Below are 25,338 nucleotides of genomic sequence, written 5' to 3' on the forward strand. Positions count from 1 at the left end.
AGTTGTAAAAAATATAAATAGTAAAGTATAAATACCCCCCAAAACGACTTAAGTAGTACTTGAAAGTATTTGTACTTAAGTACTTTACACCACTGGAAAATAGTGAGTGCTTCAAAGAGCATTCTTAAACACACCCACGTTTACACATGCGCTTGGCTTCACATAAACATCCTCTTTGACCAATAATCTTACAATCAGAATTTTACATGAGTTTACTAGATTAAAAAAGTATAGACCCACATTTACAAGACTCTTTTATCCAGGGTGACTTACAGGACGAATTAGGGTTAAGTGCCTTGCTCAAGAGCACATCGACAGATTTTACCCTAGTCGGCTCGGTGATTCAAACTAGAAACCTTTTGGGTATTGGCCCAATGCTCTTAACCTGCCGGCAGGTAGCCTAGTGGTTAACATATGGAAGATGCTGAATCATACTGAAGGTTGATGCCTACAAAGGGACTCACTGAGTCGACTCCCTGCTCTGTGACCCCAAATTCTTTCTCAGTTCTGTGAACATTATGTTCTAGTTCTTGATTTCAGAGTCTTGTAAAAGGTGGTTTGTAGGAGCTGTGTTGGAGGCCTTATTAGGCTAGTATACTACCCAGCTGCCAGCCTACAGACCACAGGAACACAAGCTGGCAAGACTTCCACAGCTAGTCATGACCTTTGTCTCTTTCTGCCTCTGGACTGGACTCACCGTGGGTGACGAGAATGATCTGGTTACAGTCTGATCTGCCCAGAGTTCCTATGAACTAACCATGATCTGCTATACTGTACGGCATCATTTAGTGTGAAACTCAAGCCAGGTACTATGGATAGGGCCAGGAGTTTGTCTTGGCCTTGAGATCTGGTAAATTAAATCTCTGGGCTCTGAGATATAGGCTGGCAGATAGCCTAGCAGTTAACGCGTTGGGCCAGTGACAGAAAGGTTACAAGTTTTAAGCACTAAGCCATCAAGGTAAAACATCTGGTGATGTTCCCTAATTGTTCCAGGGTATCAGTTGATAATGACATACCCTGGCTGTGACACCACTCCGAGGGTGCAATTTTTTACATTTCCAATTCATGCATGCGTATTAATACATATGTGAAATGGGACAAATATAAGCGCCCACCAAATTACTATTATTATAGCCTATAACTTGGGCCCAGAGTTTTTCCAAAGTCAGGAACAACTCCTGGCCCAATTTGAGTATCGTTGCTGTAAAGGGTGGCTAGCATTGCAATGAATTAATGAAAATCAGACCACAGTTGCTCTTTTTGCTCCAACACTCTTGAATGGACACTTTTAATAAATACTCTATAAAGGAGATGTGCAATGACTTGTTGGGATGAAATATGTGTTATAAAGAGATTAAATAGCTACCGTATGGCATTTGCATATTTTGTTACTTAAAAGAGCGATACTCAACGAGACACACATGTCAACTTTGTGTGTAACCTAGACGTTTTATGAGGTAAGTCTCTAATTTCAAGAGAATAATTTGCTAGTATTTCACAATTTCACTAACGCAACACTAAAGGAGGTATGGCAAGTGGGAGAGCTGTTGGTTGGTCCACTGACATAAAATAAACTGTGGTTCCATGTCTTACTAAGGTTTTCCACGCATTTCCCATACTCAGGCTTTCCAACACTGCTTGTGCTCTCTCAATAGGTTACTTCACATATGCAAAGAAGATTACAATAGGACACAGAACATGATGTTACCACATACCATTGAGTTTATTGCAAGTTTAGAGCATAACAAACTGACTGGGTGAGGTTCTGTTCAAATCTTTGCTAGGTTTCTTCTCCCATCCTATACATACTGTATTTACAGTTGAAGTCGGAAGTTTACATACACCTAAGCCAAATACATTTAAACTCAGTTTTTCACAATTCCTGACATTCAATCCTAGTAAAAATGCCCGGTCTTAGGTCAGTTAGGATCACCACTTTATTTTAAGAATGTGAAATGTCAGAATAATAGTAGAGAGAATGATTTATTTCAGCTTTTATTTCTTTCATCACATTCCCAGTGAGTCGGAAGTTTACATACACTCAATTAGTATTTGGCAGCATCGCCTTTAAATTCTTTAACTTGGGTCAAATGTTTCGGGTAGCCTTCCACAAGCTTCCCACAATAAATTGGGTGAATTTTGTCCCATTCCTCCTGACAGAGCTGGTGTAACTGAGTCAGGTTTGTAGGCCTTCTTGCTTGCACACGCTTTTTCAGTTCTGCCCACAAATTTTCTATAGGATTGAGGTCAGAGCTTTGTGATAGCCACTGCTGTCAGGCGTGTGCGTACTGGTGGTGAAGTCAGGTGCAGGAGAGCAGAGAATTGTGAACAGGCGCACACTTTCTTACGGCAGGAGAGATATACAGATGGATGCAGCTGCATCAAAAACCTCCTCCAGCCAACAAGACAAAGTGTATAGCACGCACAAATGTCACAAAACATAAATGTATAGCAATCCAAATAAGCTTTGTGAAAACACACGGAAAATAACAAACGCTTAGCCTAGTGCGTACAACACGTAACACACAAATAATTTCACACAAAGACATGAGGGGGAACAAAAGAATAAATACAATTGGTGTGATTGGGGAATGCAAACCAGGTGTGAATGGAACAAGACAAAACCAATGGATAATTGAAGAATGGAGCGGCGATGGCTAGAAAGCCGGTGATGTCGACCGCCGAACGCCGCCCGAACAAGGAGAAGGGCCGACCTCGGCGGAAGTCGTGACAACTCCAATACCTTGACTTTGTTGTCCTTAAGCCATTTTGCCACAACTTTGGAAGTATGCTTGGGGTCATTGTACATTTGGAAGACCCATTTGCGACCAAGCTTTAACTTCCTGACTGATGTCTTGAGATGTTGGCAAGCCTCCCCCTTTTTCCTCCAAACATAACGATGGTCATTATGGCCAAACAGTTCTATTTTTGTTTCATCAGACCAGAGGACATTTCTCCAAAAAGTACGATCTTTGTCCCCATGTGCAGTTGCAAACCATAGTCTGGCTTTTTTATGGTGGTTTTGGAGCAGTGGCTTCTTCCTTGCTGAGTGGCCTTTCAGGTTATGTCGATATAGGACTCATTTTACTGTGGATATAGATACTTTTGTACCTGTTTCCTCCAGCATCTTCACAAGATCCTTTGCTGCTGTTCTGGGATTTATTTGCACTTTTCGCACAAAGTACGTTCATCTCTAGGAAACAGAACGCGTCTCCTTCCTGAGAGGTATGACGGCTGCGTGGTCGCATGGTGTTTATACTTGCGTACTATTGTTTGTACAGATGAACGTGGTACCTTCAGGTGTTTGGAAATTGCTCCCAAGGGTGAACCAGACTTGTGGAGGTCTACAATTGTTTTTCTTTTGTCTTGGCTGATTTCTTTAGATTTTTTCATGATGTCAAGCAAAGAGGCACTGAGTTTGAAGGTAGGCCTTGAAATACACAGGTCCACAGGTACACCTCCAATTGACTAAAATGATGTCAATTAGCCTATCAGAAGCTTCTAAAGCCATGTCCTAATTTTCTGGAATTTTCCAAGCTGTTTAAAGGCACAGACAACTTAGTGTATGTAAACTTCTGACCCACTGGAATTGTGATACAGTGAATTATAAGTGAAATAATCTATCTGTAAAGAATTGTTGGAAAAATTACTTGTGTCATGCACAAAGTAACCGACTTGCCAAAACTATAGTTTTGTTAACAATAGATTTTTGGGGTGGTTGAAAAACGAGTTTTAATGATTCCAACCTAAGTGCATGTAAACTTCCGACTTCAACTGTACATACTGTATTTACATACAGTATGTTTAAAGAGTGTGATTTATTTTTGTTGTCCTGTTTTGTAACTGAACTTTAAATAAAAATCTAATTGAAGTTGAGAATAAAGGTTGAGAGCAAGACACAATGAATTGACATTAAGCAATTTATTATGTTAAAAGTTGTCTTTATTTGCACAGATATTCTATTCTGGTGACATAGTATTTCATACCGTTCATCATTGAATAAAATAAGACTTCATGTTGCATTCAGTTGTTGCTAGATCTGATAATTAATACTCTTCTTTTTACAAAAACAAATCCTCTTTAAAATTCACCTTTGACAGTGTTGCATTTCTTAAAATACCAATAGAAACTTTTTATTTTCACATTATTAATTGTGCTCGGTACAAAATATGCAAGTGAAGAACTCTCAAGTTTGACTTCATAGCAGTTGTACACCGGGGTAGGGGGTATTTACAATGGGTAAGACTTGTGTCATGTGATCTGGTGCGGCGCTTCGAGCATTTCCATGAGGAAAGTATCTATGGGCGTATCTCCTATCAGCTTGAAGAAGAAGAGGTGCTCCAGACACTTGAGGCCAATGGAGCGTAGTGCAGGCAAACGCAGCAACAGCTTGGCAAATCTGACCAGGAGAGAGTAGATAAGAGGGAGGAGGGAGGATTGATTACTCTTGTCTGGGGTGTAATTTTAAAGCCTTATCAAATACATTTTATTTGTCACATGCGCCGAATACAACAGGTGTAGACCATACAGTGAAATGCTTACTTACGAGCCCTTAACCAACAATGCAGTTTTAAGAAAATCCCCCCCCAAAAGTAAGAGAGCGGCAGTAAATAACAATAGCGGGGCTATATACAGGGGGTACCGGTACAGAGTCAATGTGTCAATGTGCGGGGGCACCGGTATTGAGGTAATTATGCGCATGTAGGTAGAGTTATTAAAGTGGCTATGCATAGATAATAACAGAGAGTAGCAGCAGCATGGGGGGCAATGCAAATAGTCTGGCTAGCCATTTGATTAGCTGTTCAGGAGTCTTATGGCTTGGGGGTAGAAGCTGTTTAGGAGCCTCTTGGACCTGGACTTGGCGCTCCGGTACCTCTTGCCGTGCAGTAGCACAGAGAATAGTCTATGACTAGAGTGGCTGGAGTCTTTGACAATTTTTAGGGCCTTCCTCTGACACCGCCTGGTATAGAGGTCCTGGATGGCAGAAAGCTTGGCCCCAGTGATGTACTGGGCCGTATGCACTACCCTCTGTAGTGCCTTGCGGTCGGAGGCCGAGCAGTTGCCATACCAGGCAGTGATGCAACCCGTCAGGATGCTCTCAATGGTGCAGCTGTAAAGCTGGATCTGAGGACCCATGCCAAATCTTTTCGATCTTAGTCCTGTGTTGACGCTTTGCCTGTTTGATCGTTTGTCTAAGGGCAGAGTGGGATTTCTTAAAAGCTTCCGGGTTAGAGTCCTGCTCCTTGAAAGCGGCAGCTCTACCCTTTAGCTCAGTGCGAATGTTGCCTTTAATCCATGGCTTCTGGTTGGGGTATGTACGTACAGTCACTGTGGGAACGACGTCCTCGATGCACTTATTGATAAAGCCAGTGACTGTGGCGTACTCCTCAATGCCATCGGAAGAATCCCGGAACATATTCCAGTCTGTGCTAGCAAAACAGTCCTGTAGTTTAGCATCTGCTTCATCTGACCCCTTTTTTATAGACCGAGTCACTGGAGCTTCCTGCTTTCATTTTTGCTTGTAAGCAGGAATCAGGAGGATAGAGTTATGGTCAGATTTGCCAAATGGAGGGCGAGGGAGAGCTTTGTACGCGTCTCTGTGTGTGGAGTAAAGGTGTAATGGCATACGCAAACCATGAAGATGAATTACGATAAGTCGTCTTTAAGTCAGACTTAGCGGAGAAGGAATATGGGAAAATTAGAGCCTATATGGGTAGAGTAAAGTGTGATATTTTAAAGAGCTGCATTGTCATACAGTAGGAAGAGTCAGACACATGAGAATGAATGGACATTAGTGTGTATGAGTGTGTCATTTACCGAGACTAGGGATTGGATTAAATCTGTGTCGTGGGAGATCCATGATATAGCTCGATTGAAATTGAAATGCAATGTTCCCACGTTTGCAAAGACTGCATTCACGGTAAATGCTGAATTTGTCGGCTCATTCTGAAATGTCCTTTACATTTTAGTGTGGGTCGTCTGGGATACTTCCACAATAGGGATTGAATGCAGCCCCAAATTAAGCAGAAAATGTATAAGACTGAAGGAGAGTGTTACTGTGAGAGACTGACCTGCCAGGCTGCTCCGGATATCTGTGTTTAGTGTAGGACTCCAGTGAGGCGTACACCTTCTCTCTCAGGGCCTCCACCTCTGTAGGATTAGACAGGCCCTTGGCATCTGGAAGCAAATAACATTCATAGACAGAAACTTACCCTTGTGCACACAGTAAACAGTATGTGAAATATATTTATTAAAGTGTATTTGTAATGTATTTCTAAAAATGATTAAAAAAATATAAGCTAATTGGACAACAACCTTTAATGCTAAAATTAATGAGGATGACCATCCTCCTCTTCCTCCCTGGACGAGCTGCCTCTTGTATGATGGTAGTTACCTGGGTTGAAGAGGACAATGGCTCGGAGGCAGCCCAGCTCAGTCTTGTCCATCTGCATGTCTTTCATCTTAGACACCAGCTCCGTCAGCACCCTGGATGCAACAACACAGTAAGAAAAGACATTGACAACAAGTCACGGGAAAAAAAACACAGTAACACTTTATTTTGCAAGTCCATCTATAGATGCTCAACAAACTATCATTATAGACATTTCTACTGCAGTAGAAATACCAGGGCTACATTTCTAGCCATGTTACATAAGAGAAAGCTATAGTGTAGGCCACAGGAGGCTGCTGAGGGGAGGACAGATTATAATAATGGCTGGAATGGAGTGAATGGAAAGGTATCAAACACATGGAAACATGTTTGCTGTGTTTGATACCATTCCATTGATTCCGTTCAAGCCATTACTATGAGCCCGTCCTCCCCAATGAAGGAGCCACCAGCCACCTGTGGTGAGGGCTATGCATTACTATGGTATCCGTATTACACATGTCAAGGGGTTATACTGTTACAAAGTATTTTTCTCTGACCTGTCAAAGATGGAGCCCACCCCGGCACTGTGGGCACTGCTGCGGTGTACGTGGAGCCCCGTGGCCAATAGGATACCATCCTTCACTGTCACAGAGCGGTGGGAGAACGAGGCAATGAGCAGCTCATTCCAACCTTACAGAGAAAGAGAAAAACACACTGGTTAACTGGTGAGTTTAACTTCAATTGTGACTATGTTGTTGAGACTAGAACTACCTACGTGTCCAGAGGGGTAAGGGTGTGCTAAGGAAACAGCTCTGTGCAAAAATATACTGCATTGTTCTACCACCACTACTCATAGCAAATATTTCTATCAATGCAGTAGATGAATCAATAGGTGTCTATGGTGTGTGAACAGGCATGGTGATCTGCTGTGCTGTAGCTGGAGCCTACCTGCCCGTAATAAGATGACCTGGTCGTCCAGGGGCAGCTCAGAGAAATGGGGGATCCTCTTGGCCCACTCCACCAGGGTGAACAGCTGCTTGTCTGCTGCCTGGCAGATGTTGGTGACCGGGTCGTTCTTCTGTCAGACAGACAGAGACACACATGGAATATTCAATAATCAGCTATGAAAGAGGACACTGAGTTTGGAACAAATAGACATGTGTAGAGTGACCTCAAGCATTCAGGACAATGAATATGATTTGACGTAGTGGAGATCTGTCCATAGAGAGAGAGAGAGATGGGCGAGAGGATGGACAGAGGGAGGTTTGCTTACAGAGTTGCCTGCGCTCGCCTCCATGTAGGCTTCAGTCTTGGGTTCGATAGCCAGCTCCGCGTCCAGTATCTTCTCAACAGGCATGTCCTCGTTAAAACTACTGGTCGACTCCACCTCGTTATCACTCTTCTCCCGGCCCCGCTGACGCTCCTCCTGCACCGCTGCGCAGAGGAACACACAAACATCGGAGTCACACACACACACACACACACACACACACAGACACACACAGGCACACACAGGCACACACACCTTCTCTTTTCATGCCCATAGCCAGACACTTCTGATAGCGGCAGTATTGGCAGCGGTTGCGCTGGCGCTTGTCGATCAGGCACTGCTTGCTGTCTCGACACGTGTAGCTGAGATCCTTCCTGATGGTTCTCTTGAAGAAGCCCTTGCAGCCTTCACAGCTGTACACGCCATAGTGTTTCCCTGGAAGAACATTGAATATATAGAAGATGAATAATGGATCGATGTTGTTGTTGTTGTGTGGTTCTCTGTGGATGTTATCATTCTGTTAATGCTGTTAGTGAGGGGATAGAATATGATGGAGCATTTCTTAAGGAAATGTTGTTTTGGCTTAGTTATCCTGTAGCTATGTTGATTAAGGTGGTATGGTATACTAGTAGTAGGGACAGAAGTTCTTCCAAACCATGTAACTTGTCAAGGGGATAAACTATGGTACAGTATGGTCTAGTCTAGTCTGGAAACCTGCTACAGTATAGTATGGCCTAGTATGGTAACCTGCTAAATTATATTATAGTCTGGTAACCAGCTACAGTATAGAATGGTCTAGTATGGTAACCTGCTACAGTATATTATAGTCTGGTAACCAGCTACAGTATAGTATGGTCTAGTCTGGAAACCTGCTACAGTATAGTATGGCCTAGTATGGTAACCTGCTAAATTATATTATAGTCTGGTAACCAGCTACAGTATAGAATGGTCTAGTCTGGTAACCTGCTACATTATATTATAGTCTGGTAACCAGCTACAGTATAGTATGGTCTAGTCTGGTAACCTGCTACAGTATATTATAGTCTGGTAACCTGCTACAGTATAGTATGGTCTAGTCTGGTAACCTGCTACATTATATTATAGTCTGGTAACCTGCTACAGTATATTATAGTCTGGTAACCAGCTACAGTATAGTATGGTCTAGTCTGGTAACTAACTACATTATATTATAGTCTGGTAACCTGCTACAGTATAGTATGGTTTTGGTAACTGTACAGACAGTATGGTCTAGTCTGGTAACCTGCTACAGTATAGTATGGTCTAGTCTGGTAACAAGCTACAATATATAAGTCTGGTAACCAGCTACAGTATATTATAGTCTGGTAACCTGCTACAGTATAGTATGGTCTAGTCTGGTAACCTGCTACAGTATAGTATGGTCTAGTCTGGTAACCTGCTACATTATATTATAGTCTGGTAACCAGCTACAGTATAGTATGGCCTAGTCTGGTAACAAGCTACATTATATTATAGTCTGGTAACCTGCTACAGTATAGTATGGTCTAGTCTGGTAACCTGCTACAGTACAGTATGGTCTAGTCTGGTAACCTGCTACAGTATAGTATGGTCTAGTCTGGTAACCTGCTACAGTACAGTATGGTCTAGTCTGGTAACCTGCTACAGTATAGTATGGTCTAGTCTGGTAACCAGCTACATTATATTATAGTCTGGTAACCTGCTACAGTATAGTATGGTCTAGTCCTGTAACCTGCTACAGTATATTATAGTCTGGTAACCTGCTACAGTATAGTATGGTCTAGTCTGGTAACCTGCTACAGTATAGTATGGTCTAGTCTGGTAACCTGCTACATTATATTATAGTCTGGTAACCTGCTACAGTATAGTATGGTCTAGTCTGGTAACCTGCTACATTATATTATAGTCTGGTTACCTGCTACAGTATAGTATGGTATAGTCTGGTAACCTGCTACAGTATATTATAGTCTGGTAACCTGCTACAGTATAGTATGGTCTAGTCTGGTAACCTGCTACAGTATAGTATGGTCTAGTCTGGTAACCTGCTACAGTATAGTATGGTCTAGTCTGGTAACCTGCTACATTATATTATAGTCTGGTAACCTGCTACAGTATAGTATGGTCTAGTCTGGTAACCTGCTACATTATATTATAGTCTGGTAACCTGCTACAGTATAGTATGGTCTAGTCTGGTAACCTGCTACAGTATAGTATGGTCTAGTCTGGTAACCTGCTACATTATATTATAGTCTGGTAACCTGCTACAGTATAGTATGGTCTAGTCTGGTAACCTGCTACATTATATTATAGTCTGGTAACCTGCTACAGTATAGTATGGTCTAGTCTGGTAACCTGCTACATTATATTATAGTCTGGTAACCAGCTACAGTATAGTATGGTCTAGTCTGGTAACCTGCTACATTATATTATAGTCTGGTAACCAGCTACAGTATAGTATGGTCTAGTCTGGTAACCTGCTACATTATATTATAGTCTGGTAACCAGCTACAGTATAGTATGGTCTAGTCTGGAAACCTGCTACAGTATATTATAGTCTGGTAACCTGCTACATTATATTATAGTCTGGTAACCAGCTACAGTATAGTATGGTCTAGTCTGGTAACCTGCTACATTATATTATAGTCTGGTAACCAGCTACAGTATAGTATGGTCTAGTCTGGAAACCTGCTACAGTATATTATAGTCTGGTAACCAGCTACAGTATAGTATGGTCTAGTCTGGTAACCTGCTACAGTATAGTATGGTCTAGTCTGGTAACCTGCTACATTATATTATAGTCTGGTAACCTGCTACAGTATAGTATGGTGTAGTCTGGTAACCTGCTACATTATATTATACTCTGGTAACCAGCTACAGTATAGTATGGTCTAGTCTGGTAACCTGCTACAGTATAGTATGGTATGGTCTAGTCTGGTAACCTGCTACAGTATAGTATGGTCTAGTCTGGTAACCTGCTACATTATATTATAGTCTGGTAACCTGCTACAGTATAGTATGGTCTAGTCTGGTAACCTGCTACAGTATAGTATGGTCTAGTCTGGTAACCAGCTACAGTATAGTATGGTCTAGTCTGGTAACCAGCTACATTATATTATAGTCTGGTAACCAGCTACAGTATGGTCTAGTCTGGTAACCTGCTACATTATATTATAGTCTGGTAACCAGCTACAGTATATTATAGTCTGGTAACCTGCTACAGTATAGTATGGTCTAGTCTGGTAACCAGCTACATTATATTATAGTCTGGTGACCAGCTACAGTATAGTATGGCCTAGTCTGGTAACCTGCTACAGTATATTATACTCTGGTAACCTGCTACAGTATAGTATGGTCTAGTCTGGTAACCTGCTACAGTATAGTATGGTCTAGTCTGGTAACCTGCTATAGTATAGTATGGTCTAGTCTGGTAACCAGCTACAGTATAGTATGGTCTAGTCTGGTAACCTGCTACATTATATTATAGTCTGGTAACCTGCTACAGTATAGTATGGTCTAGTCTGGTAACCTGCTACATTATATTATAGTCTGGTTACCTGCTACAGTATAGTATGGTATAGTCTGGTAACCTGCTACAGTATATTATAGTCTGGTAACCTGCTACAGTATAGTATGGTCTAGTCTGGTAACCTGCTACAGTATAGTATGGTCTAGTCTGGTAACCTGCTACAGTATAGTATGGTCTAGTCTGGTAACCTGCTACATTATATTATAGTCTGGTAACCTGCTACAGTATAGTATGGTCTAGTCTGGTAACCTGCTACAGTATAGTATGGTCTGGTAACCTGCTACAGTATAGTATGGTCTAGTCTGGTAACCTGCTACATTATATTATAGTCTGGTAACCAGCTACAGTATAGTATGGTCTAGTCTGGTAACCTGCTACATTATATTATAGTCTGGTAACCAGCTACAGTATAGTATGGTCTAGTCTGGTAACCTGCTACATTATATTATAGTCTGGTAACCAGCTACAGTATAGTATGGTCTAGTCTGGAAACCTGCTACAGTATATTATAGTCTGGTAACCTGCTACATTATATTATAGTCTGGTAACCAGCTACAGTATAGTATGGTCTAGTCTGGTAACCTGCTACATTATATTATAGTCTGGTAACCAGCTACAGTATAGTATGGTCTAGTCTGGAAACCTGCTACAGTATATTATAGTCTGGTAACCTGCTACAGTATAGTATGGTCTAGTCTGGTAACCTGCTACAGTATAGTATGGTCTAGTCTGGTAACCTGCTACATTATATTATAGTCTGGTAACCTGCTACAGTATAGTATGGTGTAGTCTGGTAACCTGCTACATTATATTATACTCTGGTAACCAGCTACAGTATAGTATGGTCTAGTCTGGTAACCTGCTACAGTATAGTATGGTATGGTCTAGTCTGGTAACCTGCTACAGTATAGTATGGTCTAGTCTGGTAACCTGCTACATTATATTATAGTCTGGTAACCTGCTACAGTATAGTATGGTCTAGTCTGGTAACCTGCTACAGTATAGTATGGTCTAGTCTGGTAACCAGCTACAGTATAGTATGGTCTAGTCTGGTAACCAGCTACATTATATTATAGTCTGGTAACCAGCTACAGTATGGTCTAGTCTGGTAACCTGCTACATTATATTATAGTCTGGTAACCAGCTACAGTATATTATAGTCTGGTAACCTGCTACAGTATAGTATGGTCTAGTCTGGTAACCAGCTACATTATATTATAGTCTGGTAACCAGCTACAGTATAGTATGGCCTAGTCTGGTAACCTGCTACAGTATATTATACTCTGGTAACCTGCTACAGTATAGTATGGTCTAGTCTGGTAACCTGCTACAGTATAGTATGGTCTAGTCTGGTAACCTGCTATAGTATAGTATGGTCTAGTCTGGTAACCAGCTACATTATATTATAGTCTGGTAACCTGCTACAGTATAGTATGGTCTAGTCTGGTAACCTGCTACATTATATTATAGTCTGGTAACCTGCTACAGTATAGTATGGTCTAGTCTGGTAACCTGCTACAGTATAGTATGGTCTAGTCTGGTAACCTGCTACAGTATAGTATGGTCTAGTCTGGTAACCTGCTACATTATATTATAGTCTGGTAACCTGCTACAGTATAGTATGGTCTAGTCTGGTAACCTGCTACAGTATAGTATGGTCTAGTCTGGTAACCAGCTACAGTATAGTATGGTCTAGTCTGGTAACCAGCTACATTATATTATAGTCTGGTAACCAGCTACAGTATGGTCTAGTCTGGTAACCTGCTACATTATATTATAGTCTGGTAACCAGCTACAGTATATTATAGTCTGGTAACCTGCTACAGTATAGTATGGTCTAGTCTGGTAACCAGCTACATTATATTATAGTCTGGTAACCAGCTACAGTATAGTATGGCCTAGTCTGGTAACCTGCTACAGTATATTATACTCTGGTAACCTGCTACAGTATAGTATGGTCTAGTCTGGTAACCTGCTACAGTATAGTATGGTCTAGTCTGGTAACCTGCTATAGTATAGTATGGTCTAGTCTGGTAACCAGCTACATTATATTATAGTCTGGTAACCTGCTACAGTATAGTATGGTCTAGTCTGGTAACCTGCTACATTATATTATAGTCTGGTAACCTGCTACAGTATAGTATGGTCTAGTCTGGTAACCTGCTACAGTATAGTATGGTCTAGTCTGGTAACCTGCTACAGTATAGTATGGTCTAGTCTGGTAACCTGCTACATTATATTATAGTCTGGTAACCTGCTACAGTATAGTATGGTCTAGTCTGGTAACCTGCTACAGTATATTATAGTCTGGTAACCTGCAACAGTATAGTATGGTCTAGTCTGGTAACCTGCTACAGTATAGTATGGTCTAGTCTGGTAACCTGCTACATTATATTATAGTCTGGTAACCTGCTACAGTATAGTATGGTCTAGTCTGGTAACCTGCTACAGTATATTATAGTCTGGTAACCTGCAACAGTATAGTATGGTCTAGTCTGGTAACCTGCTACAGTATAGTATGGTCTAGTCTGGTAACCTGCTACAGTATAGTATGGTCTAGTCTGGTAACCTGCTACATTATATTATAGTCTGGTAACCAGCTACAGTATAGTATGGCCTAGTCTGGTAACAAGCTACATTATATTATAGTCTGGTAACCTGCTACAGTATAGTATGGTCTAGTCTGGTAACCTGCTACAGTACAGTATGGTCTAGTCTGGTAACCTGCTACAGTATAGTATGGTCTAGTCTGGTAACCTGCTACAGTACAGTATGGTCTAGTCTGGTAACCTGCTACAGTATAGTATGGTCTAGTCTGGTAACCAGCTACATTATATTATAGTCTGGTAACCTGCTACAGTATAGTATGGTCTAGTCCTGTAACCTGCTACAGTATATTATAGTCTGGTAACCTGCTACAGTATAGTATGGTCTAGTCTGGTAACCTGCTACAGTATAGTATGGTCTAGTCTGGTAACCTGCTACATTATATTATAGTCTGGTAACCTGCTACAGTATAGTATGGTCTAGTCTGGTAACCTGCTACATTATATTATAGTCTGGTTACCTGCTACAGTATAGTATGGTATAGTCTGGTAACCTGCTACAGTATAGTACTAGTCTGGTAACCTGCTACAGTATAGTATGGTCTAGTCTGGTAACCTGCAACATTATATTATAGTCTGGTAACCTGCTACAGTATAGTATGGTCTAGTCTGGTAACCTGCTACATTATATTATAGTCTGGTAACCTGCTACAGTATAGTATGGTCTAGTCTGGTAACCTGCTACAGTATAGTATGGTCTAGTCTGGTAACCTGCTACATTATATTATAGTCTGGTAACCTGCTACAGTATAGTATGGTCTAGTCTGGTAACCTGCTACATTATATTATAGTCTGGTAACCTGCTACAGTATAGTATGGTCTAGTCTGGTAACCTGCTACATTATATTATAGTCTGGTAACCAGCTACAGTATAGTATGGTCTAGTCTGGTAACCTGCTACATTATATTATAGTCTGGTAACCAGCTACAGTATAGTATGGTCTAGTCTGGTAACCTGCTACATTATATTATAGTCTGGTAACCAGCTACAGTATAGTATGGTCTAGTCTGGAAACCTGCTACAGTATATTATAGTCTGGTAACCTGCTACATTATATTATAGTCTGGTAACCAGCTACAGTATAGTATGGTCTAGTCTGGTAACCTGCTACATTATATTATAGTCTGGTAACCAGCTACAGTATAGTATGGTCTAGTCTGGAAACCTGCTACAGTATATTATAGTCTGGTAACCAGCTACAGTATAGTATGGTCTAGTCTGGTAACCTGCTACAGTATAGTATGGTCTAGTCTGGTAACCTGCTACATTATATTATAGTCTGGTAACCTGCTACAGTATAGTATGGTGTAGTCTGGTAACCTGCTACATTATATTATACTCTGGTAACCAGCTACAGTATAGTATGGTCTAGTCTGGTAACCTGCTACAGTATAGTATGGTATGGTCTAGTCTGGTAACCTGCTACAGTATAGTATGGTCTAGTCTGGTAACCTGCTACATTATATTATAGTCTGGTAACCTGCTACAGTATAGTATGGTCTAGTCTGGTAACCTGCTACAGTATAGTATGGTCTAGTCTGGTAACCAGCTACAGTATAGTATGGTCTAGTCTGGTAACCAGCTACATTATATTATAGTCTGGTAACCAGCTACAGTATGGTCTAGTCTGGTAACCTGCTACATTATATTATAGTCTGGTAACCAGCTACAGTATATTATAGTCTGGTAACCTGCTACAGTATAGTATGGTCTAGTCTGGTAACCAGCTACATTATATTATAGTCTGGTGACCAGCTACAGTATAGTATGGCCTAGTCTGGTAACCTGCTACAGTATATTATACTCTGGTAACCTGCTACAGTATAGTATGGTCTAGTCTGGTAACCTGCTACAGTATAGTATGGTCTAGTCTGGTAACCTGCTATAGTATAGTATGGTCTAGTCTGGTAACCAGCTACAGTATAGTATGGTCTAGTCTGGTAACCTGCTACATTATATTATAGTCTGGTAACCTGCTACAGTATAGTATGGTCTAGTCTGGTAACCTGCTACATTATATTATAGTCTGGTTACCTGCTACAGTATAGTATGGTATAGTCTGGTAACCTGCTACAGTATATTATAGTCTGGTAACCTGCTACAGTATAGTATGGTCTAGTCTGGTAACCTGCTACAGTATAGTATGGTCTAGTCTGGTAACCTGCTACAGTATAGTATGGTCTAGTCTGGTAACCTGCTACATTATATTATAGTCTGGTAACCTGCTACAGTATAGTATGGTCTAGTCTGGTAACCTGCTACAGTATAGTATGGTCTGGTAACCTGCTACAGTATAGTATGGTCTAGTCTGGTAACCTGCTACATTATATTATAGTCTGGTAACCAGCTACAGTATAGTATGGTCTAGTCTGGTAACCTGCTACATTATATTATAGTCTGGTAACCAGCTACAGTATAGTATGGTCTAGTCTGGTAACCTGCTACATTATATTATAGTCTGGTAACCAGCTACAGTATAGTATGGTCTAGTCTGGAAACCTGCTACAGTATATTATAGTCTGGTAACCTGCTACATTATATTATAGTCTGGTAACCAGCTACAGTATAGTATGGTCTAGTCTGGTAACCTGCTACATTATATTATAGTCTGGTAACCAGCTACAGTATAGTATGGTCTAGTCTGGAAACCTGCTACAGTATATTATAGTCTGGTAACCTGCTACAGTATAGTATGGTCTAGTCTGGTAACCTGCTACAGTATAGTATGGTCTAGTCTGGTAACCTGCTACATTATATTATAGTCTGGTAACCTGCTACAGTATAGTATGGTGTAGTCTGGTAACCTGCTACATTATATTATACTCTGGTAACCAGCTACAGTATAGTATGGTCTAGTTGGAACCTGCTACAGTATAGTATGGTATGGTCTAGTCTGGTAACCTGCTACAGTATAGTATGGTCTAGTCTGGTAACCTGCTACATTATATTATAGTCTGGTAACCTGCTACAGTATAGTATGGTCTAGTCTGGTAACCTGCTACAGTATAGTATGGTCTAGTCTGGTAACCAGCTACAGTATAGTATGGTCTAGTCTGGTAACCAGCTACATTATGAGTATGTATAGTCTGGTAACCTGCTACATTATTAAGTGGAACCAGCTACAGTATATTATAGTCTGGTAACCTGCTACAGTATAGTATGGTCTAGTCTGGTAACCAGCTACATTATATTTTAGTCTGGTAACCAGCTACAGTATAGTATGGCCTAGTCTGGTAACCTGCTACAGTATATTATACTCTGGTAACCTGCTACAGTATAGTATGGTCTAGTCTGGTAACCAGCTACAGTATAGATGGTATAGTCTGGTAACCTGCTATAGTATAGTATGGTCTAGTCTGGTAACCAGCTACATTATATTATAGTCTGGTAACCAGCTACAGTATAGTATGGCCTAGTCTGGTAACCTGCTACATTATATTATAGTCTGGTAACCTGCTACAGTATAGTATGGTCTAGTCTGGTAACCTGCTACAGTATAGTATGGTCTAGTCTGGTAACCTGCTACAGTATAGTATGGTCTAGTCTGGTAACCTGCTACATTATATTATAGTCTGGTAACCTGCTACAGTATAGTATGGTCTAGTCTGGTAACCTGCTACATTATATTATAGTCTGGTAACCTGCTACAGTATAGTATGGTCTAGTCTGGTAACCTGCTACAGTATAGTATGGTCTAGTCTGGTAACCTGCTACAGTATAGTATGGTCTAGTCTGGTAACCTGCTACATTATATTATAGTCTGGTAACCTGCTACAGTATAGTATGGTCTAGTCTGGTAACCTGCTACAGTATATTATAGTCTGGTAACCTGCAACAGTATAGTATGGTCTAGTCTGGTAACCTGCTACAGTATAGTATGGTCTAGTCTGGTAACCTGCTACAGTATAGTATGGTCTGGTAACCTGCTACAGTATAGTATGGTCTAGTCTGGTAACCTGCTACATTATATTATAGTCTGGTAACCAGCTACAGTATAGTATGGTCTAGTCTGGTAACCTGCTACATTATATTATAGTCTGGTAACCAGCTACAGTATAGTATGGTCTAGTCTGGTAACCTGCTACATTATATTATAGTCTGGTAACCAGCTACAGTATAGTATGGTCTAGTCTGGAAACCTGCTACAGTATATTATAGTCTGGTAACCTGCTACATTATATTATAGTCTGGTAACCAGCTACAGTATAGTATGGTCTAGTCTGGTAACCTGCTACATTATATTATAGTCTGGTAACCAGCTACAGTATAGTATGGTCTAGTCTGGAAACCTGCTACAGTATATTATAGTCTGGTAACCTGCTACAGTATAGTATGGTCTAGTCTGGTAACCTGCTACAGTATAGTATGGTCTAGTCTGGTAACCTGCTACATTATATTATAGTCTGGTAACCTGCTACAGTATAGTATGGTGTAGTCTGGTAACCTGCTACATTATATTATAGTCTGGTAACCTGCTACAGTATAGTATGGTCTAGTCTGGTAACCTGCTACAGTATAGTATGGTCTGGTAACCTGCTACAGTATAGTATGGTCTAGTCTGGTAACCTGCTACATTATATTATAGTCTGGTAACCAGCTACAGTATAGTATGGTCTAGTCTGGTAACCTGCTACATTATATTATAGTCTGGTAACCAGCTACAGTATAGTATGGTCTAGTCTGGTAACCTGCTACATTATATTATAGTCTGGTAACCAGCTACAGTATAGTATGGTCTAGTCTGGAAACCTGCTACAGTATATTATAGTCTGGTAACCTGCTACATTATATTATAGTCTGGTAACCAGCTACAGTATAGTATGGTCTAGTCTGGTAACCTGCTACATTATATTATAGTCTGGTAACCAGCTACAGTATAGTATGGTCTAGTCTGGAAACCTGCTACAGTATATTATAGTCTGGTAACCTGCTACAGTATAGTATGGTCTAGTCTGGTAACCTGCTACAGTATAGTATGGTCTAGTCTGGTAACCTGCTACATTATATTATAGTCTGGTAACCTGCTACAGTATAGTATGGTGTAGTCTGGTAACCTGCTACATTATATTATACTCTGGTAACCAGCTACAGTATAGTATGGTCTAGTCTGGTAACCTGCTACAGTATAGTATGGTATGGTCTAGTCTGGTAACCTGCTACAGTATAGTATGGTCTAGTCTGGTAACCTGCTACATTATATTATAGTCTGGTAACCTGCTACAGTATAGTATGGTCTAGTCTGGTAACCTGCTACAGTATAGTATGGTCTAGTCTGGTAACCAGCTACAGTATAGTATGGTCTAGTCTGGTAACCAGCTACATTATATTATAGTCTGGTAACCAGCTACAGTATGGTCTAGTCTGGTAACCTGCTACATTATATTATAGTCTGGTAACCAGCTACAGTATATTATAGTCTGGTAACCTGCTACAGTATAGTATGGTCTAGTCTGGTAACCAGCTACATTATATTATAGTCTGGTAACCAGCTACAGTATAGTATGGCCTAGTCTGGTAACCTGCTACAGTATATTATACTCTGGTAACCTGCTACAGTATAGTATGGTCTAGTCTGGTAACCTGCTACAGTATAGTATGGTCTAGTCTGGTAACCTGCTATAGTATAGTATGGTCTAGTCTGGTAACCAGCTACAGTATAGTATGGTCTAGTCTGGTAACCAGCTACATTATATTATAGTCTGGTAACCTGCTACAGTATAGTATGGTCTAGTCGGGTAACCTGCTACATTATATTATAGTCTGGTAACCTGCTACAGTATAGTATGGTCTAGTCTGGTAACCTGCTACAGTATAGTATGGTCTAGTCTGGTAACCTGCTACAGTATAGTATGGTCTAGTCTGGTAACCTGCTACATTATATTATAGTCTGGTAACCTGCTACAGTATAGTATGGTCTAGTCTGGTAACCTGCTACAGTATATTATAGTCTGGTAACCTGCTACAGTATAGTATGGTCTAGTCTGGTAACCTGCTACAGTATAGTATGGTCTAGTCTGGTAACCTGCTACAGTATAGCATGGTCTAGTCTGGTAACCTGCTACATTATATTATAGTCTGGTAACCTGCTACAGTATAGTATGGTCTAGTCTGGTAACCTGCTACATTATATTATAGTCTGGTAACCTGCTACAGTATATTATAGTCTGGTAACCAGCTACAGTATAGTATGGTCTAGTCTGGTAACTAGCTACATTATATTATAGTCTGGTAACCTGCTACAGTATAGTATGGTCTAGTCTGGTAACAAGCTACAATATATTATAGTCTGGTAACCAGCTACAGTATATTATAGTCTGGTAACCTGCTACAGTATAGTATGGTCTAGTCTGGTAACCTGCTACAGTATAGTATGGTCTAGTCTGGTAACCTGCTACATTATATTATAGTCTGGTAACCAGCTACAGTATAGTATGGCCTAGTCTGGTAACAAGCTACATTATATTATAGTCTGGTAACCTGCTACAGTATAGTATGGTCTAGTCTGGTAACCTGCTACAGTACAGTATGGTCTAGTCTGGTAACCTGCTACAGTATAGTATGGTCTAGTCTGGTAACCTGCTACAGTACAGTATGGTCTAGTCTGGTAACCTGCTACAGTATAGTATGGTCTAGTCTGGTAACCAGCTACATTATATTATAGTCTGGTAACCTGCTACAGTATAGTATGGTCTAGTCTGGTAACCTGCTACATTATATTATAGTCTGGTTACCTGCTACAGTATAGTATGGTATAGTCTGGTAACCTGCTACAGTATATTATAGTCTGGTAACCTGCTACAGTATAGTATGGTCTAGTCTGGTAACCTGCTACAGTATAGTATGGTCTCGTCTGGTAACCTGCTACAGTATAGTATGGTCTAGTCTGGTAACCTGCTACATTATATTATAGTCTGGTAACCTGCTACAGTATAGTATGGTCTAGTCTGGTAACCTGCTACATTATATTATAGTCTGGTAACCTGCTACAGTATAGTATGGTCTAGTCTGGTAACCTGCTACATTATATTATAGTCTGGTAACCAGCTACAGTATAGTATGGTCTAGTCTGGTAACCTGCTACATTATATTATAGTCTGGTAACCAGCTACAGTATAGTATGGTCTAGTCTGGTAACCTGCTACATTATATTATAGTCTGGTAACCAGCTACAGTATAGTATGGTCTAGTCTGGAAACCTGCTACAGTATATTATAGTCTGGTAACCTGCTACATTATATTATAGTCTGGTAACCAGCTACAGTATAGTATGGTCTAGTCTGGTAACCTGCTACATTATATTATAGTCTGGTAACCAGCTACAGTATAGTATGGTCTAGTCTGGAAACCTGCTACAGTATATTATAGTCTGGTAACCTGCTACAGTATAGTATGGTCTAGTCTGGTAACCTGCTACAGTATAGTATGGTCTAGTCTGGTAACCTGCTACATTATATTATAGTCTGGTAACCTGCTACAGTATAGTATGGTGTAGTCTGGTAACCTGCTACATTATATTATACTCTGGTAACCAGCTACAGTATAGTATGGTCTAGTCTGGTAACCTGCTACAGTATAGTATGGTCTAGTCTGGTAACCTGCTACAGTATAGTATGGTCTAGTCTGGTAACCTGCTACAGTATAGTATGGTCTAGTCTGGTAACCTGCTACAGTATAGTATGGTCTAGTCTGGTAACCAGCTACAGTATAGTATGGTCTAGTCTGGTAACCAGCTACATTATATTATAGTCTGGTAACCAGCTACAGTATGGTCTAGTCTGGTAACCTGCTACATTATATTATAGTCTGGTAACCAGCTACAGTATATTATAGTCTGGTAACCTGCTACAGTATAGTATGGTCTAGTCTGGTAACCAGCTACATTATATTATAGTCTGGTAACCAGCTACAGTATAGTATGGCCTAGTCTGGTAACCTGCTACAGTATATTATAGTCTGGTAACCTGCTACAGTATAGTATGGTCTAGTCTGGTAACCTGCTACAGTATAGTATGGTCTAGTCTGGTAACCTGCTACAGTATAGTATGGTCTAGTCTGGTAACCAGCTACAGTATAGTATGGTCTAGTCTGGTAACCAGCTACATTATATTATAGTCTGGTAACCTGCTACAGTATAGTATGGTCTAGTCTGGTAACCTGCTACATTATATTATAGTCTGGTAACCTGCTACAGTATAGTATGGTCTAGTCTGGTAACCTGCTACAGTATAGTATGGTCTAGTCTGGTAACCTGCTACAGTATAGTATGGTCTAGTCTGGTAACCTGCTACATTATATTATAGTCTGGTAACCTGCTACAGTATAGTATGGTCTAGTCTGGTAACCTGCTACAGTATATTATAGTCTGGTAACCAGCTACAGTATAGTATGGTCTAGTCTGGAAACCTGCTACAGTATATTATAGTCTGGTAACCTGCTACAGTATAGTATGGTCTAGTCTGGTAACCTGCTACAGTATAGTATGGTCTAGTCTGGTAACCTGCTACATTATATTATAGTCTGGTAACCTGCTACAGTATAGTATGGTCTAGTCTGGTAACCTGCTACATTATATTATAGTCTGGTAACCTGCTACAGTATAGTATGGTCTAGTCTGGGGCCTGTTGTGGTGTTTTACCTGAGGATCGGTCCCCACAGATGGCACAGATGTGCTTGGACATGGACCCTGGGCTCATGCAGCCGTAGCTGTTCATGTGACCCAGTCCAGCTAGGCCTGGAGGAGGCTTGATGTCCTCACTGCTGCTCACATTGTTCAGAGAGTTCATCTACAGAGAGGGGAACATCGACAGCAGAGAGGGGGTTAATGGGGTGTGTGTGTGTGTGTGGGTGTCTCACTTTCGCCAACTGGCCACTGTATCACCAAGGTCAAAAGTAAAAAGTCACCGACTCGCAGCTTTCCAGTTTTGTTGAAGACAGAACTCAGCACTTCCGGGTTCAGCAAAGATCAAAGTGAGTGATATATCATGTCAGTCTTTCTATGACAACATCCCTATTTCAACCATGCATTAGCTATACAGTACACAGTCAGTGCCTTCCTCAGTGCATTTGTGTGTATGCCTGCGTGTCAATCAATGTGTATCATTCAAACATAATATCCTGCAGGTGTGCTAATGTGTGTTTTTATTTAACTCCTCCCTTGTCCTTTCTGCCTCCCCCTCCCACCTTACAACCTAATCGGAAGTGTTTTTTCCTTTGTCATGTGACCTGTTTCCTCTAGGTGAGGAAGTCGCAGTTTACTTTGAATGTTTACTCTCAGTAAACACCCACAGTCAACATGGACACAAGGTTCTTAAGGAAGGGCACAAAATGATATCTGCTGATACCAGTTTGAATTCTAATCGAACTCAACTGAAAACACTCAATTGAAACCTGTTACATGCAGTTCCACATGAGAGAAGTAGAGGGAGGTAGTTGGTCATTAAAAAGCGACTGCCTTTAAAATCAACTAATCCCTTTGAAAATGGCCTATGTGGTATCGATATAAGTCATAAACAGTTAATATAGTGTCAAAATTTACAATAAAGTCTAAATAGGGTAATTTTTGTAATAAAGTCAGTCTGGTCTAAAACGGAGTTTGGAAAAATTTTGCGTTAAAGGGTAAATGAAGGTTGGGTTTTGATTTGACGATGTCCCTTTGCCCACTATCATGGGGTGACCAGCTGCGGTGATTGCTCTCTATCCAATAGCATAGACAGTAAGGCAGACCTGCCCAGCAGCTCTGACTTTGTTTACATAAGACAACACATCGTGCATTTTTTTACATGAGAACTACTGCACCAAACACCTTGGTTAGATATAAAATCGTGCAATTAAAACATCCTCAGCAAAAACGTCTAAATAAATTACAGATTTCTTGAGTTATCTTAGATTCATTCTGGGGATTTTGAGGAAGTGTAATATGCTTCCGTATCTACAGTGTCTCATGGGGGACAAACATCATTAACCAAACTGTATCGGTCAGAAATCACGTCCAAGACTGAACGCTCGTTTTTGAAATGAGCAACAGAAAAACACGTGCCAATCGGTGTGCTCAGTCGCTCTTTAAGGAAACTTTATAAGCTACTCTGGGCCATCTAAAGGTCTAATAGAGATTACTTATATTTGTCCTGTTTCACACATGTACAAGTGTTGGTGTGAAATGGAAATGTGTTTTTTGCATATCCCTCAGAGAGTGGGGTCACGGCCAGGGATCAGCCATTATAGATGCCGACCCTGGAGCAATTAGGGTTAAGTGCCTTGCTTGAATGGCAGATCGACAGATTTTTCACCTAGTCGGCTCTCGGATTCAAACTAGCAACCTTTTGGTTACCGGCCCAACCGCTAGGCTGCCTGCCGATCATTATCAGACCATGAAGTATTTGTGTTCTTTGAAATACTTTGAGTTTGATTGAGCCTGTCTAGAGTGCCAGAGGGGCAGGGTTTACACTTTAAGGACTATTCCATTGGTTCCATTGTGCCAGATAAGCTCAATAAAGCTCAGCTAAAGTTTTAGAAATAGAACAAATACTATTTGATCCCAGGTCTGATCATTAAGAACCACACAGTGGATTAAAAAGTTATGAGAACATCTTCCTAAAACTGCATTATCCTGACAGTGAGGGATGTATGTGCTGTGCTATACAGGCAAGAATAAGAAATAAAAGTAACAAGTAATTAAGAGCAGCAGTAAAATAACAATAGTGAGACTATATACAGGGGGGTACTGATACTGAGTCAATGTGCGGGGGCACCGGTTAGTTGAGGTAGTATGTACATGTAGGTAGAGTTATTAAAGTGACTATGCATAGATGATAACAAACAGAGAGTGGCAGCGGTGTAAAAGAGAGGGAGGGGGCAATGCAAATAGTCTGGGTAGCCATTTGATTAGATGTTCAGGAGTCTTATGGCTTGGGGGTAGAAGCTGTTTAGAAGCCTTTTAGACCTAGACTGCTGTGTACACACACACACACACACACACACACACACACACACACACACACAGGTCAAGGGACTATTGCAGGTCAAGAGACCAGCCTGGGTCTAGTGTGGTTGGGTAGTAACAGAGCTTTCTGGCCCCTAGTCGGCTTACCGCTGCGTACTGTATTATACTGTAGACTAAAAGGCGACAGGGTCGACACACACACACACTCACTCACATACACACACTCAAACTCACGCACGCACATACACAAAGGCAACATATGCACGGATGACCTATATAGTTAGTTTACACACCACATCCCATGTTTCTCACCATGTCTCTCACACATATCAGCCATGGGGCCGTTGTTGAATACTTCATATAGCCTATACATTATTCACAGTGCTCTTAATACTACTGACTTTTCTATACACATTTCTCTGTTGCTTGGCTCATTGAAAGTGCCGGCTCATTGAAAGTGTCTACTTCTTTGAGACCAAAAGGGAACTGCACTATTAGCGGTAAGAAGAAATCCAATTTTAACATCCTATTGGCAATAAATGGATCTGAATCTGACTATTGCATATGTGACCCTATTTGCTTTACAGAAGCCTGTTGGCACAGCTGTCATTAGATTACATCCATTTCTG

At 40.8% G+C, this 25,338-nt stretch overlaps 1 protein-coding gene across 6 annotated transcripts in view; it reads right to left on the reverse strand.

The window, feature by feature from the left end:
- Positions 1-3,924: 3,924 nt before the first annotated feature.
- LOC106599103 (retinoic acid receptor RXR-gamma-A) overlaps positions 3,925-25,338 on the reverse strand; it is a 36,002-nt gene continuing 14,588 nt past the window's right edge. For 5 of the 6 annotated variants that reach the window (XM_014190169.2, XM_014190174.2, XM_045714565.1 and 2 more), the window contains 8 exons: positions 22,406-22,553; positions 7,896-8,075; positions 7,644-7,804; positions 7,319-7,448; positions 6,928-7,060; positions 6,395-6,486; positions 6,072-6,177; positions 3,925-4,399 (listed from right to left, as the gene is read on the reverse strand). In XM_014190169.2, coding sequence (XP_014045644.1) covers positions 4,252-4,399; positions 6,072-6,177; positions 6,395-6,486; positions 6,928-7,060; positions 7,319-7,448; positions 7,644-7,804; positions 7,896-8,075; positions 22,406-22,553 — 1,098 coding nt within the window. In that variant the 3' untranslated portion in view covers positions 3,925-4,251. The remainder of the gene's footprint in view (positions 4,400-6,071; positions 6,178-6,394; positions 6,487-6,927; positions 7,061-7,318; positions 7,449-7,643; positions 7,805-7,895; positions 8,076-22,405; positions 22,554-25,338) is intronic. The other variant, XM_045714563.1, reaches the window with a different exon arrangement.

The sequence above is a fragment of the Salmo salar genome, chromosome ssa03 (genome assembly GCF_905237065.1).
Source record: "Salmo salar chromosome ssa03, Ssal_v3.1, whole genome shotgun sequence".
NCBI lineage: Eukaryota > Metazoa > Chordata > Actinopteri > Salmoniformes > Salmonidae > Salmo > Salmo salar.